Genomic DNA, 14,854 nt, shown 5'->3' with positions numbered 1-14,854 from the left:
ACACACACACACACACACACACACACACACACACACACACACACACAGTCTCCCTTTGCGTCTGACTCACACACGCCAGCTCTCATGGGACTCTGAGGGGGACAGACGGTTGACCCCGAGGCTCTTTGCACCTCATTTCACTTTGGGATCTTTTCAACTTCATCAGCATCAACATGACTGCAGATATTCATTTCAAATGAGCCAGCATTGTGGCGACATGAGAAAAAAGCACTCATTAGGGGAGCTAAAAGCATAATTTGGACCAAAAGGTTAGCTGTCTGAATAATATAACTTATGGTGAGGCAACATGATGATAAATACCATGAGACAACAAATGTGTGTTTCTACACTTGCCTTATTCTTTAATTCTCTAATTTCATTGGGGCAATATTGCATAACCATAAGCATAGCATGTACATACATATACACATCTATCTTATGTACTATGTCTGGATGATACTCGAGTACCTCAGGAAGAGTCCTGGTGGGGAGCTGGAGTCGATGACCAGGACTGTGAAATATTCCTCTGACTCTTTACTTATAACAGGAATATGTCAATGTTTATTTATGTCTCATTTCTTTTTACAGCTTGCAAACCAAATGAAACATTCAGTCTCATTCAGGGACCTGGAACATATTATAACTCTGGCAAAGTGGGTACCCGGCAAACATTAGCTCCCGATCCATTTTAGATCGTGACGACTTGATGAGCACTACATCTGGTGAGCATAATGCACCATAGAGAGCTGCAGGGATGACGTATATCAGGCCAACCACGAAGTTAGCTTCACACTGGTTATCTCTACAAAAAGTCGATGTGATTCTTCCATTGCATTTTGGATTATTGCTTGATTAACCTCTGTGACAAACATTTATGAAAGTTACACGTTTTGTTCAGCAAGATAACCTTCACAAATTAACACCACTTTTATGGTTTTAGAAGCGTGAATGCAATTATCAGAAGTAAAGAAACTACACTACAGTCACATGACTTCTCATCCACCAGTAAGCTGAAGGTGGTCGAGTCTTTGGCGTGATGATGTTTAGTAGTCTCCTTTAACTACTTCTTAGAAACCGCTAAAGTTACTGATGTATTTTATATCGTAGAACAAAACATTAACATCTCTTAAAATTGGGTTAACCACTCTTACAAAGTGACCTGTTACGTCAGCAGAGAGTTGCATTGTGGGTAGTTTGTAGGCTTAATGTTGCTAGGGTTTCGTCGAGTGTGTTTAGTGAGAAAGTTAGAACCGGTCAGCACGATGAGTGTTTAGTTATCCCAGTTTAACAAAGAGGAGCTACTTGTGGTTTGTGTAGCGTGTTTTGCTACAGAACAAATCTTCACAGCTGAAACAGACGAAGAACAGAATCTTCTGACGAGCAACCAAGAATTTTCCAGCGTAACTGAATGTCAGGATGAGGAACTGGAGAAGAAAATGCTAATCTGCCAGAAAAAAACAAGACAAATGAAGTGAATGCCTGCTAGCGGCTCAGATTTGGGATTTATGCCGACTCCATACAGGACCAGACTGATATGGGAGCTCTTCACTGGTTAATGCCGATTGTCTTTGAAATTCTAACATGGATATTTAGAAAGGCCAAGTGACTTTAGTTTGACAGATACTTTCTTCTATATGTTCATGTAAATGTGACAATGTGTGTGTTTGGTGGAACTGAAAGCAAGCCATGAATGGTGGTTGGTTTTCTCTTAATGGACATAAGAGTCTTCAATTACGGGGTTAATGCATTGTACTCCAACTTCATCAGAGGAAAAGGAAACGCATCGAACTCCCACATACACACTATCCCTGAGCTAACACACACCCTCATGCACCCAAACACACACACACACACACACACACACACACACACACACACACACACAGAGATCATACGGGACCAGCCAGTAGGACACGCCCTCCTCAGGGGACCTGCCTGGCCGTCTCCACCCATCTGCAAAGCAAGCATGCAAATCTCCCACGAGCGTGTGTGCAAGTGAGAAAGAGAGCAAAGGGGGAGTTGGGGGGTTGGTACATGGGGGGGGAGGGAACCGCACCACACCCCCACACCTCCCATACCCCATCATTACTGTCCCAAAGCATCCACGAGGAGAAGCGGTGCCGTGTCCTCTTGCCAGTCCCTTTTTTTTTCCCTTCCTTCCATCTCCGTCTCCGCCGCCAACCCCCACCCACGGCCCCCAGATAACACCATGCAATTAGTGGCTCCCTGGTCCCTTCTCATTCACTCCCTTTTTCTTTACTTATACACTTCTATCTACATCTCTGTTTAGGTCTGTCATCGTCCCTCAGTACGCTTCTTTCCGTCCGACTTTCCAGTGGCGTATTAGAGATCAGAGCGACTGCAGACACACCCAAACCGTCTTCCCACCAAGCAGCGCGGCCTTATCCTACTCTTTCTGACCCTCCTTGTTCTCTATCTATCCTTTCCTTTGCCCCTTGAACTAAATTGCTCTGACGAGCGCACCGGCGAATGCAGCATTGTAATTGTGTTAACATGCCGATGTGACCACTTCCTGTCTGGCAAAGCCAAACTTCCTGCTCCCAAGGGCATCCTCTGTTGGCTGAAAAATGCTTTTGCCATCTATGTCGTTGTGTTTTTAGGATGCTTCTTACTTTAAAGCTGCAATACGTGGTTTTGTTTTTGGGTCACTAGGGGGCAGCTGAGACAAGCTGTGAGGGGGAAGCTGAGCAAAACTCGTAGGAGTTGCTCGTCCATAAAATGAGAATAGCTGGTCCACCTTAAAAGCGGGACCATCTTCAGAAGTTGTGGCTAACTCCGGGGCTAACCCTCTTCACATTAATCAGCAGCAGGTAGCAAGAGAGCCGGGAGAAATGTCACATTTATTTATTCACAGAGATGGTTGGGGGGGGGCAGACTGGCAGCTGAATAAAGTCATGCGGCTGCTTTTGTAAAAAGACTAAACCCAAAACACAAGTCGCCATCTCTCTGAGCTCAGCTGCCGGTTACACCAAAGAGAGACTGGTGGCACGTACCGTGCACTGCAACACATCACATCAATACAGCATCGTAGAACGCACAGCGTCTGTATTCATGACGGTGTGGAAAATCCCACCATGCTGTAGTGGTGTAACGGACCTTTGTCGATCCGTACGCTCCCCATTACATTGTGAACAACGAATCAGTTGAAATTGAAAGCAGGAGAGCTGGTAACGGTGGCAGCACCTCGGCTAACGACTAACGTACGTAGGTTCCAATCAGTTACATTATGATGCATTCATGCTCTGTATGATAAGATTTACAATTGTTGATGGTTACGGTTGAAATTATTTTTGGGACGGTGGCATGGTTGGTGAACTCCTGAGGGAGGAATCTGTCTCTTTAGCTGCTAAATGCTCCACCAGCTAGTCTCTAACGGAGTCTGTCTGCTGCTCAGTGGCTTTTTAGAGCTTTTCACCTCGTCTTCACATAGTCATTGGAGAGATTGTTATTATACAAATACTGATTATAGACACTAAGTACATCCAGGTGATAATACTTAAGTAGGATTTAGAATGCAGAATTTGTACCTGTGGTGACATGTTATATTGGTCGTTGTATTTAAGTAAATGATCTGAAAGCAGTGATTTTTATCTCTCTCACACACACACACACACACACACACACACACACACACACACACACATCACCTCAAATGTGAATGTTCACACAGGAACCCACACTAATAACCTTTATGATATACTCCACTCAGTTGTATTGACTGTCTTAAGTGACGACAAAGATATGCACATACACTCCACTATTTTCATTCAGCTGCAGTTACTCCCACAGCTGGAAAACTGCTCACACGGCAAGAATCATGTCAACACACTGCACATCATCTGTTCCTCTGCACTAATAGTACAGACACACACATTCTGCCTGCTCCTCACCTGTGGACGTAGTGTAGCCGGTGAACAGAGTCGATGGCCAGCACCATCTCAGCCAGGTAGAACTTGGCCATCTCCTCCGGCAGCCGGTCCTCAAACTTACTGAGCAGAGTCAGCAGATCTCCACCCACATAGTAGTCCATGACCAGGTACTAGAGAGACCAGGAGACGGACAGAGGGAGTGAAAATGAGACATAAATGTCTGGAGCCGTGTTTCCATTAAATTGTCAAGCAAACTTCTAAAATGTTGCAAAAAAAAACAAGTGAATTAGGCAAGTTTATTCAGCTGGTTTGGAAATAATAAACTCTGCCACAGCATAGTTTGGTCAGAAGTTGGCACTACAGGCTACGCGTGTCTGCCAGTAAACAAGGAAGGAGAAGTTGTCATGGTCATCTCACCATCAACGAGAGAAATTCGTTTTTTGTTTTAATTGGTTCTTTCATGCAAGCTAGTATTAATCATGTTTTATGTAGTCGGGAGATGAAGACAAGCATCCGTACGTTATGGGAACGTCCAAGAAGATGCCGACAGCAGAAACAGCAGATCGGTCAGGTGAGATAAACATTTGCTAATTTTGAACCCAGGTGGAGGGCGGAATTTAAGCACAGTGTGAAACAGTGAGATGATTGATGTAGAAACAATATCAGGAAGTCACACACACAAGGAATAAGTCCATCCTATTTTCTCACAGTGTCATTGCTGCAGAGGGCCTTGTGAGGCAGCCAGCACCTAAACGCTTCTTAACTTTTGAGGGATTTGCTAAAAATAGACGGCTGGACGGGCAGTGGTGTATATTTTTAAAGCCTTTGGGGAGAGTCCCGGGTAAAGCATTTGTTGTGAGATTGTGGGAGCTGGAATGATAAGCAGTCCTGGCATTTGAACTCGAGGTCACACAGAGAGGGAGAGGACAGACTGTCAGGCTAGAAAGCAGCCAATGAGAGCGAGGCAGAGCTTGGCCCACAACCAGTCAGCGAGCTCCAAAGTCATTCTTTTGGTCTTTTATGTAAATGTTATTTTGGACGTGTTCGCTTCTGTTGCCCAATCTCCTGCAGTTCCATTCTACGTGTTGTGCTTTGTGGTGAGAAGTGAATGTGGTGGTCAGCGTCTGGCAGGTCCCCAGCCATCATGCAGAGGTGGTACTGTTCTCTATAAACCAACTGGCAGGTGGAGCTACTCGGTGGAAGACTGTGGTTGTAACTTTGGAAAGTACCAAAGTATGAATGTGCTGAAATATATGAAGTGAGGCGGGGTGATCGTCGGATAAGTAAAAAGGTAAAAAGTTCACAGAGAAAGGTTAAAAACCTGGCAGAGGGATTCCTGGAAATACACTTATGAAGGTTGGTGGAAAAAACAACAACTAGCTGCTCATGAGGACACACACATTCAGAGTGGAGGAGACAGAGAAAGCTCTGTTACCAGATTATTGTCATCCTGGAAGGCGTAGTGCAGGGTGGTGATCCACTGGCAGTCCCCGTTTACCAACACGTCCCGTTCCTCCCGGAAACACGCCGTCTAAAGAAAGATGCAGCGAACACGTTACTTCATAAACAAAGACTTTATAGTAACCATCTGAGGTGTGGATTCAAGTCACATGACTCAGACTCAAGTCACAAATTTAAAGCCGAATTTCAATGGAACGCTTTGTAATAGAAATCAACACCACATCCAAATATGGCCCCCTGATCTTGTACTGGGAAGGACAGAATCTGAATGGCAGTATTTAAAAATACTTTATGGGACTTTGATGTTCTGACAATTACATGCTTAGCGTGCACCGTCTCCAGTGCATCTGCTGCTCTACATTGTTTCCCATGTCGAGGCGTTAGCACACACACAGTTTTAGCCTGTGACGTTTGAGGCATGAAGATTGAAAGACCCAAGGGAGCAACAGGAATGTCAGACTGTCAGGAAGAGGTCGATGAGAAAAACATGCATCAGCAGCTCGTGCAGCAACATGTTCCGCAAAGCATTTAGCGATGAAGGCCTGATTTGAGTGCGGATGGTTAATCATAAATCGTCTTCATCACTTTCTTTACAGGTCCCCCCCCCCCCGTATCGAAAAGCACCCCAGCAAAAGCTGGTGAGCGGCGCTCACCTCAGCTCGCTTCAGCATCTCCCACTTGTTGAGGATCTTCATGGCGAACACCTTGTCGGTGTTTCTCACTTTTACGACCGCAACCTGCACAGAGGAAAGAAGAGTTTGGCGTGTTAATGACACGTTTTAGTCGTTTGTGTGACAGCAAAGTCAAACAAAGAATGTGACCCGTGTTAAAACCACAGACCAGCAGCAAAAATACCAGACTGATGCAATAAGCTCCTCCCTGAAGCAAGCAGAGATGGACACGATGGTATATCACATGTGATCATATTTCACAGCTCCAAAAACAACAAGCATACAATTTAGAAGTGAAACAAAAAACCCTTAAGTCTTCATGAGTACCAACGATACCAAACTACAAAAAACAATACAGATTACAATTTTCCTTCCTTGAAAAAGCTGTGTTGTAGTAAAACAGTACAAGAACCAGAGATCATCTCAGGACACCACCCTGAATGAAAGAAGTTGAAAAGGAAGAGTAACAGAAGAGATGATTGGAAAAGGACAGGAGGAGGAGAAAGAGGAAACGAGATGGGAGGAAGGAGAAGCGGAGGAGAAGAAAAGGACAGAATGTAGAGAAGAAGGGGAAAGCAGAGGAGAGCCAAGCAGGGGACAGGAAGTGACCACGGACACTAAAGTCCTCCCCTAAAAGGCCAACAGATGCATTCCACCTGGATCCACATTCACACTCTTAACGCACAGCGCTGGATACTTAAATGTGATTCATGCTTCCTGCTAGCAAAGTCTGCATTATGAGCGGAAAACTAGAGCACTGGTCTAATCACTGTGTGCAATCATTTGTAAATGAGGACGAATCCCTAGTGAATAGACAGCTTTGGGGCAATACATGGGTATTATCTCGATGACATGAGACTCGATATTGTCTTAGATTTTAGTTGATTAGTCAACTTGTTTTGGTCCTAGTTTACTAAGATGTGTCCATTAGTCGTTCTTTATGCTTTTTTCACGCTGAATGACATCTCTGGAAAACACAAGAAACTTTCGTTAAACAGATCCTTTGATTAAATCAACTAATCTATTAGTCAACAAAATCATACGATTGTTACTGGACTAACAAATTCTTTGGTTGAGGGCAGCCCTAGATTTTGGATTTTATAATATGGAAATATGGCAGAAGTGTTGCCTTTTCCTTGTTTTAAAGGCTGCATCACGGTACAGTGATGTCATCGTCACTCACCAGATTTCTAGCTGCTCTATTAGTTGCCTCTACCCACTTAGGCCCCGCCCTGTTCAGAGCGAGACGCGTCGCTAGAAACGCGACGACCGCAAAACCATTGTTTTCCCTTTCACACTTTCAAACACATCATCATCACACAGGACCCATACATCCTATGTATTTAGTATATGTATTATATACATTTAATACTGGCCACATTTCAGACCTCCTCTGGCTGAAGCTGGAGAGTTGAACTTGAACCCACGATGTGATGGATTTGCAAAGTGAGGTAAATGCTGGAGATTTACGTAGCTACAAGTGTTAGCCTGTCGGTTAGTTTCTCACCATCACCACCTCAGACCGCTCAGCTGTTCACACTCTTGTGTTGTTCAGCATACCCTTCTTGTTCCGTCTTAACATCATAACTGCCAGCTCTCCCTTCACTGATAACTGCCATGACAAACTTCCCCAGCTCCGGCTTCACGTTTGGCCAAAAAAGGAGCTGCACGAGCTGCTGTGACAAAGCCCTGCAAGCCCACAGCCAAAGCACACGCTCATGCAAACTCACATCCTGGCTAATTTCTTTTAGCCTCCTTCATATTCTTGTAGGATTCTATTCATTCTCAAAGGAGATGTCCATTTTTCTTTTATTTGGCCTTTTTGATGGTTAATTAGAAAATATGCATAAGTTGGAAGGGGGAAAAAAGCAACAAAAAAAAATACAAGCAAGTAAACAGACAGGAATTTGTAAGAGCACTGCACATGCACACGCACACCTACACGCACACGAGAAGTGAAACAAACACACACACAGTGCAACAGAGGGGTCTGTAGTCTATTAAATGAGCTGGAGAATGCTGCTAATGCAATACAATGATAACATTCCTGCAGTGTTTGGATTTCCCCTAGTGATCCCTCACCAGAGGAGAAGAGGGACGGAGGAGGACAGGGGGGCTGTTTTTGTCTTTTTCTCCATCTCTCCTTTCCTCTCTCCACTGCTCCTTCCTTCATCTTGTCCTTCCTGTCCAGCCTGGTGTCTGCTGCAGAGCTCAGGAAAGGACTAAGTGAGAGTTTACCTCACTATTCATGGATAAAAGTATTGTACGCGTTTACTTTGTGTTGTGGTTTCCGTTGTTTTTTTTGCCAGCGGAGAGGGTCAACTGAGGCTTCAAATTTGGTTTTATCAGTTTGGAAACAAACCACAGCAGCTGATCTAACTATTCCACAGGCCAAGTACTAAGAGTACACCAGTTATCTGCTGAAATTGCTACAGCACCTAGACACTTACAACAACAATCATCAAGGTGCCATACACCTCAAGCAAGGCTAGCCTTTGAGAACAGAACCTCTAAAGGCCGGTTTAAACTCCCGCATTGAATTGAAGTGACCATTACAACTGTGATTGGTCCTCTTGGTAGCATCTCATTCCCTCCTCTATGGGCTGCTCCTGTACGCACCGTCTCCTCCGACGGCTTCTCTCCTGCAGTAATGTCAGCTAAAGGACCCACCGGGCCGAGCACCACTAGGCCCTTTTGCGTTGGTGAGGAGGCGACCGAGTCCTACTGGGGCCGGTCCTCTCAGAGGCAGGAGGGCGGTACATTCATCGGACTTCACGCGCCCGTCTCCCTGCCTGCTGCTGACAATGGGAGGATGAAATCAAAACATCCTGCACTCCAGATCTGTCTCCTCCCTCCCTTCTGACTCAAGTATTTGTTCTGTACTTTGCTTTCCTGTGTCTGTCCATCTGGGTTAGTCTCTATCTCTGTCTCTTTTCAGCTCTGTGTCTCTCTGTTCCCATGCTTCAGGCTCAGGTCTGGGCTCAGTTTTCTTCAAAATCTCCAAAACTGACGACACAGAAAATGTTATAAATTTCCACGAGGCCTTCCCAAAACACCGTAGGTCAGACGTAGAGGTGTGGAAAGGACTTGATTCTATGATTAACTCTGCATCGACGGACTGACATTTGGTTTCATTTCAGCTCAGAGTGAGTCTTCACTGCGTTTTGCTTTCATTTAACATTTATTTTTTACAATTAACACTTGAAATGATGAAGGCACTTGCAAAGGACAAGTTAAATAACGATTCCATCAGTTCTGGGAGTGTGTGTCACACACACACTCCGCATTATGTTTTGTGTTTATGTACTGAGGAGGCTCACATAGATGCCGGTATTGAAAAGACTTTTATATGATCGAACGTTGGAGTCTGCTGTTGTTGAGTTCAGGTGATTCTGACTACTTGTATGAATTTTAGAGAACGTAGCCATGTGTGCAGTGATATGGGATGAGATGCATGGAGAACCTAGTGGAGTCATGAGGCCGGTGAAGATTCACACCTCTGGTCACATGGCTGTTATTACAGTCATCCAACTAGAATACACAATGGTGAAAAAACTGGCAGTGCGAGGACACCGGCTTTATGCAGGAGTCTTGGCTGCAGGACCACAGTACCTGTCCCTCCGACATTCCCCAGCTTTGACATTACCTGAAACCCAGTGACACATGCATGCAAACCTCCCTACGGAAGTGCATTGGAGCAAAAGGGAAGTAAAGCAAACTGCATGATTTCACTGGCACACTGTTCCTGGGTTAAATGTGAAAGAAGAACTACTTTGTTTGTTTTTTTCAAGCTGCAAGTAGAGTCATGCTCATGCAGCAGACCAATACGACTCACTGCTGCTGGAATGCAGCAGAAAGTGATCCACCATCCAACACAAAACCACTTGCTCTTCATAACTCGGGTATTAAGGTCTAAGGGTACAACACAATACAGCCGGTTAATGGCAGCTATTGTCACAAAGATGTCTCCTTTCAAAACAGACAAATAGACAAAAAGAAAACACCAAATTAACCCGTAACACCTGCTTCTTGTCCCAAAGAGAACAAGAGGAAAAACCAAATTGCGGGTTCTCAACGTGTTAGGTAATGGATTGCTGCTTGGTTAAGGAGAGTGTAAAAACCAGAAAGTGCAGTACCTCTCCGAACGCTCCTCGTCCAATCACCTTCAGGATCTCAAAGTCCTCCTTGTGCAGGCGCATCTGCTTCACTTTGGAAGTGAAGGGTTTGGCTGTAGGGAGAAGAGAGACACACTTTAGGCAAAGAGGACAAATGTGAAGTCAGAACACAACAGGGCAAAGTCTCCCTACGACATCGATAGTGAGATGAGATGCTTCGGGGTGATCGGTCGATCACATCGTACGTTGGTTTAGCAGTGGGAAAAAAGAAAACCTTCGGTGTCTTTACAAGTTGGTGGAAAAAGAAAATCAATCAGAATTGGGTGTTGATGTGTGAGAAAAGAGCATAGAGCTGCACTGCAGGTCAGACACCAGACTGAAGTTACTTTGACTGTCACCATTGAGTCAAAGCTCGTTTGATGGTCATATTGACCAGCTGGACTTGTTTTATCAATAGCTGTGATCAGACAGGAGATGGAGGTCAGTCAACCAATTATCACAAGCTTCATCACGGTACTAAATGCATTCTTTGGACAGTGATAAAGTATTTGCTGATCTCATAAAGTCTGCCACAATACATTTTGATTGATTCAATTTAATTCAGAGGCCTGTGATCGATATGAGACAATACCATATGCCCAATTTATACATTCATATAAACTCACAAAAAGCATCTAAAATATGATTTGACTATTTCATCACTGGGCTCTTGTAGACATTTAAATGAATAACAATCTATTCTTCTTACTAAAAAAGTAAATAAAAATAGTCCTGTTACTGGTGAAAGCTGGTGAGGGGCTCGTCACGAAAATGAGAATATAAGCAGGTCCACCTTAAAGGTCGGTCCACCTTAAGTAAGCAGCTGTGAGCCTGGGCTGTTGTCGCCAAGTTCGGGGCTAACCCCCCCTTCACTTTAATCAGCGGGTGGCAAGCAAGACACAGGAGCTTAGCTTGGATCTGGAAGGTTTGTAACATTCATTCGCCGACAAATACATTGTTCACACACTGCTGCGTTCACATTACATGGGGGAAACCCTGAATATAATTTACACGTTCCTCTTATCAGCACATTCCTCTGATCCGTCAGTGGACTCAGATGGAAGGTTTTGGGCATTTTCTGTGTCAGGAACCCAAAATGAAGAAATGTCCCCTAATCCTATGAGCCAGGCACACGGAAACATGCTTGTGCTAGTCACATGATCAGCCTCTATGGAACCACAATATTCCCGTACCTCGCTAAAGGCTGCCATGCCATTGTAAATGCACTTTATCAAAGTGTTATTGACCACCTGGACCCCTCTGTGTAGCACGAGCACCGGACACAGGGAGGCTGGATGATAAAGCTAGCTATTGTTACGCCTCAGGTTGTGGCTCCTGGTGGGAAAAAAGGGACTTGGGAGGGATCTGCGAGAGTCGCCGGCGTTCTCTCACAAAGCTCAACAGATTCCATCTACGGCTGACAAAGTCAGCATTTCCCTCATTTGTGGAGAGCTATTCAACCACTTCCTGGTTTACATGATCCCAGCATGCCAAGGACAACCTGGATTGGCTGCAAGTTCACAGGGTCAGCATTCTGGTTAAACCGATATTCCGATCATCTGACAACAAAGAGAAGTACACCGTAACGTTTTGAAATGTATGCTGCCTGTCTAGAATTTAGCATTGTTAGCATACAGACAAACAAGCGTTCACTTACACATAGTAGCTCTTTTGGTTAACAAAATCTCCATCTGCCATACAAACACACTTTTGGTTTTCGGTTGCTGCTTCGGTGTGTGTGTGTGTGTGTGTGAGAGCTGACCACCAGTCAGGCTTATCCACACTCCCTAACTGGCCAGACATCATGCTAATCTCATCTGGTCGTCACGACTTTACAGAACCTCCAGTGTTGAGGAGGACGACGTTCTCCCGCTGTGACACATGCAGAGAAATTAAACACACAGGTCACTCAGCTCAACAACCTCCCGCTCTCACACTCCCTCCCCGACTCCGCTGACAGCTGGCCCCGGCCTGCTATGACCACAGGGCAGGGGGGGGGGGGGGGGGGGAAGTAGGGCCCAGTGCAGTGTGCCACCATGTACGCACATAAATACACAGTGGTGTTCAGAGTAAGGTCAGTTACAGAAACATCAAAACTGTGTCTAGCGGTAGATCAACCCTGAGTGATCCAGCTTCAGACATCGCCGCAAGTCCAAATGATGAGGAGCCAGGCTGTAACAGCTAATTGTTTCTCTCTCAATGTGTACTTGTTTACACTTCACTCTCTCTTTCTATTTAAGCTCCCAATTTAACAGGGTACAGCAGTCACAATTCTCCAGTGGGCAGCGCGGCTCGGCTGCGTCGCTTCTCGAGATTCGAGGCCTCTATCAATTCTTTCTGCGTGCCGTGTGGCCGATGGTGAACATGATCTTTTGACAGTACATCGACATCCCACCAGCAACATTACTACACTTTCAATGTGTGTATCTGCAGCACATGTCACAGACAGGAAAAAAAGTTATTATCTATTTTTAACTCAACACTTCCTGTTTTTGTTCCAAAATAAAAAGCCCTGCAGCATCTTTCTGTGCACAGAATCCCTTTATTTGTTAATGCGAGGCTTTTATTCTGAAATATTTACAGGACAGATAAATTAATAGAGTTCTGGATTGTTAAAAAATAGCACATAACCTTTTTCTTTCTAAAATAGATATAAATGACATTTATGATGAAATTTAATTATTGACGGACATTATGAAAGAAACTATGTAGAAAGAAGGGCTGGCCGTCTGAGCGGACACCACACGGGTGCGAGCTGCAGCTGCTCAGCGAGGTAGCCGTCACGCAGACAAGTGCGTCCCGTACATTCTCCAACAAAAACACTAAGTGTGGGACAGACGATGATGTACGGCGTGCTGACCTGGAAAGACCTAAGATGTTAGAAACAATGCATCACATCCAAACAAATGGCTGGCTGGCAAAACACATTCTCCAAATTCGACTTACTGCACAACACCAACCACAAAAACCCACCTCAAGACATAAAGATGTAATCTCTGTGCATGCGTTATTAAAAAGATTATCAATTTGGGATTGTTTGATTTCATGATCACGTCTTTGATTCAGGACAGGCGGATCACACGCAACTGCCAAAGTGTCTGGCAGACAAACTCATAAGAAGTCAGATTTACCAATGTGTGGCTCAGTGCTGGTGGTCATTTCCACCACACGTCCAATTCTTCTCACTGAACCTCTGCCAGAGCTCCCTATCTCAGCCAAACCTGACATGGCATGTTTACCAGGGGTAAAAGATAATGTCAACAACTAAATCCATCTGGATTGATATTAATTCATGTAACAAAGCCACAAAACTATGATAGAGGACTAAACCAATAGGCTAGATTAAACACATTGAATGAGGCTGTTTTTTACTGTTAAAGTGCAGATGTTTAGATTCTCAGGTTAGCTTTAAAAGGTAGGAGCAAATATAGAACACAAAAAGTAAATAATAATAATAATAATGCCATTTATTCAGCACAAACTCTACAGTCCTATTTGCCCCATCGCTATCATCACAGAGGGCATTGTTTGTCCTAAAGGGGTAAAGTAACTCATGTGGACTCATGTGTATTTTAGAAACACATTTCTGGACACTGCTGGTGCTTCACATTCAGCTTCATCCCGATTTAAAGGTGTTTGTACTCAGCACCAAAAGAGCAGTTCTGTTTGGGACGACAACGCATCTCTCAGCTTTGATTCTCACCAGGCAGGATGTAGGATTGTTAAACTATATAGCTAAAGGTTGCATGTATCCCGTTCACTTCTGGTTTAACTGTTGCTTGTGCGAGTCAGAGCTGGAAGGCCGAAGAGTAGGGGGAGCGGAGTCGGGCTAGCTGAGAGGGAGAACACAGTCTGATTACTAGCTGCATGCTGACTCAGGAGCTCCACTAAACCAGCCACATGAGAAATGTCTTTCATCTCTGAGCCAGGAGCCCACAGGCCCCGTCCACAACACAGCACACACACAGCAAGATCTAGTTCCCTACATCTACATCTGACACATAACTGGTGACTATGTCTCGCCTTGGCCTTAGTAGAAACACCACAGCCAAACAGATTATCTATAAATTGCTTTTCTGGAGAGGAAAAATAAATCATCAGCCATCACTCCGAGGGCAGGTGGTTTACTGAAGCACACAGCGGCTATTAACCTGTTATTGTGGCCTGTAATTTATACATGGAATTCAAGTGAGTGTTTTGTAAATATCGGGCCCATATGTCAGCGTGCAGCGCCAACATACAGTATGAAACACCCCGACTCCAACAAGAACGGCCTGTCCTCGCTGAGCTCGTTTACCCAGGGATCAGTGTGTCTGTACTGTTCCTGCTGCAGAGATGGATTCACAGTGACGTAACAGAAAAATACCAAACAGTGGTGTCATACATCTGAACTTACTGGCAAAATACACAGGTAGGCCTAAACATAGCAACCGTTGCTATGACAAGGTGTGTTAGGAAACCCCTGGCAATGCTTGGGAAAGTGACTATCCAACTGGAGCTCTTTGTCTGCAGAAGCTTTTGCAATGTGCAGGGCAAGTGAGCCACAGATGACAGTTACATTAATGTACAACACGCTTTGTGGGGGAGACGACCATCCGCAGACACTGTATGAGTTCTCACACTTTCTCTCACACACACACACACACACACACACACACACACACACACACACACACAC

At 44.7% G+C, this 14,854-nt stretch overlaps 1 protein-coding gene across 9 annotated transcripts in view; it reads right to left on the bottom strand.

Moving 5' to 3' along the window:
- cdc42bpab (CDC42 binding protein kinase alpha (DMPK-like) b) overlaps positions 1-14,854 on the bottom strand; it is a 67,524-nt gene that overhangs the window by 29,923 nt on the left and 22,747 nt on the right. For all 9 annotated transcript variants that reach the window (XM_031872745.1, XM_031872748.1, XM_031872747.1 and 6 more), the window contains exons 2-5: positions 10,159-10,250; positions 6,005-6,088; positions 5,326-5,421; positions 3,912-4,060 (exon numbers count right to left, since the gene is read on the bottom strand). In XM_031872745.1, coding sequence (XP_031728605.1) covers positions 3,912-4,060; positions 5,326-5,421; positions 6,005-6,088; positions 10,159-10,250 — 421 coding nt within the window. The remainder of the gene's footprint in view (positions 1-3,911; positions 4,061-5,325; positions 5,422-6,004; positions 6,089-10,158; positions 10,251-14,854) is intronic.

The sequence above is a fragment of the Anarrhichthys ocellatus genome, unplaced genomic scaffold (assembly GCF_004355925.1).
Source record: "Anarrhichthys ocellatus isolate YVR2014 unplaced genomic scaffold, GSC_Weel_1.0 scaffold66, whole genome shotgun sequence".
NCBI lineage: Eukaryota > Metazoa > Chordata > Actinopteri > Perciformes > Anarhichadidae > Anarrhichthys > Anarrhichthys ocellatus.
This window is presented reverse-complemented; position numbering and strand designations above follow the sequence as displayed.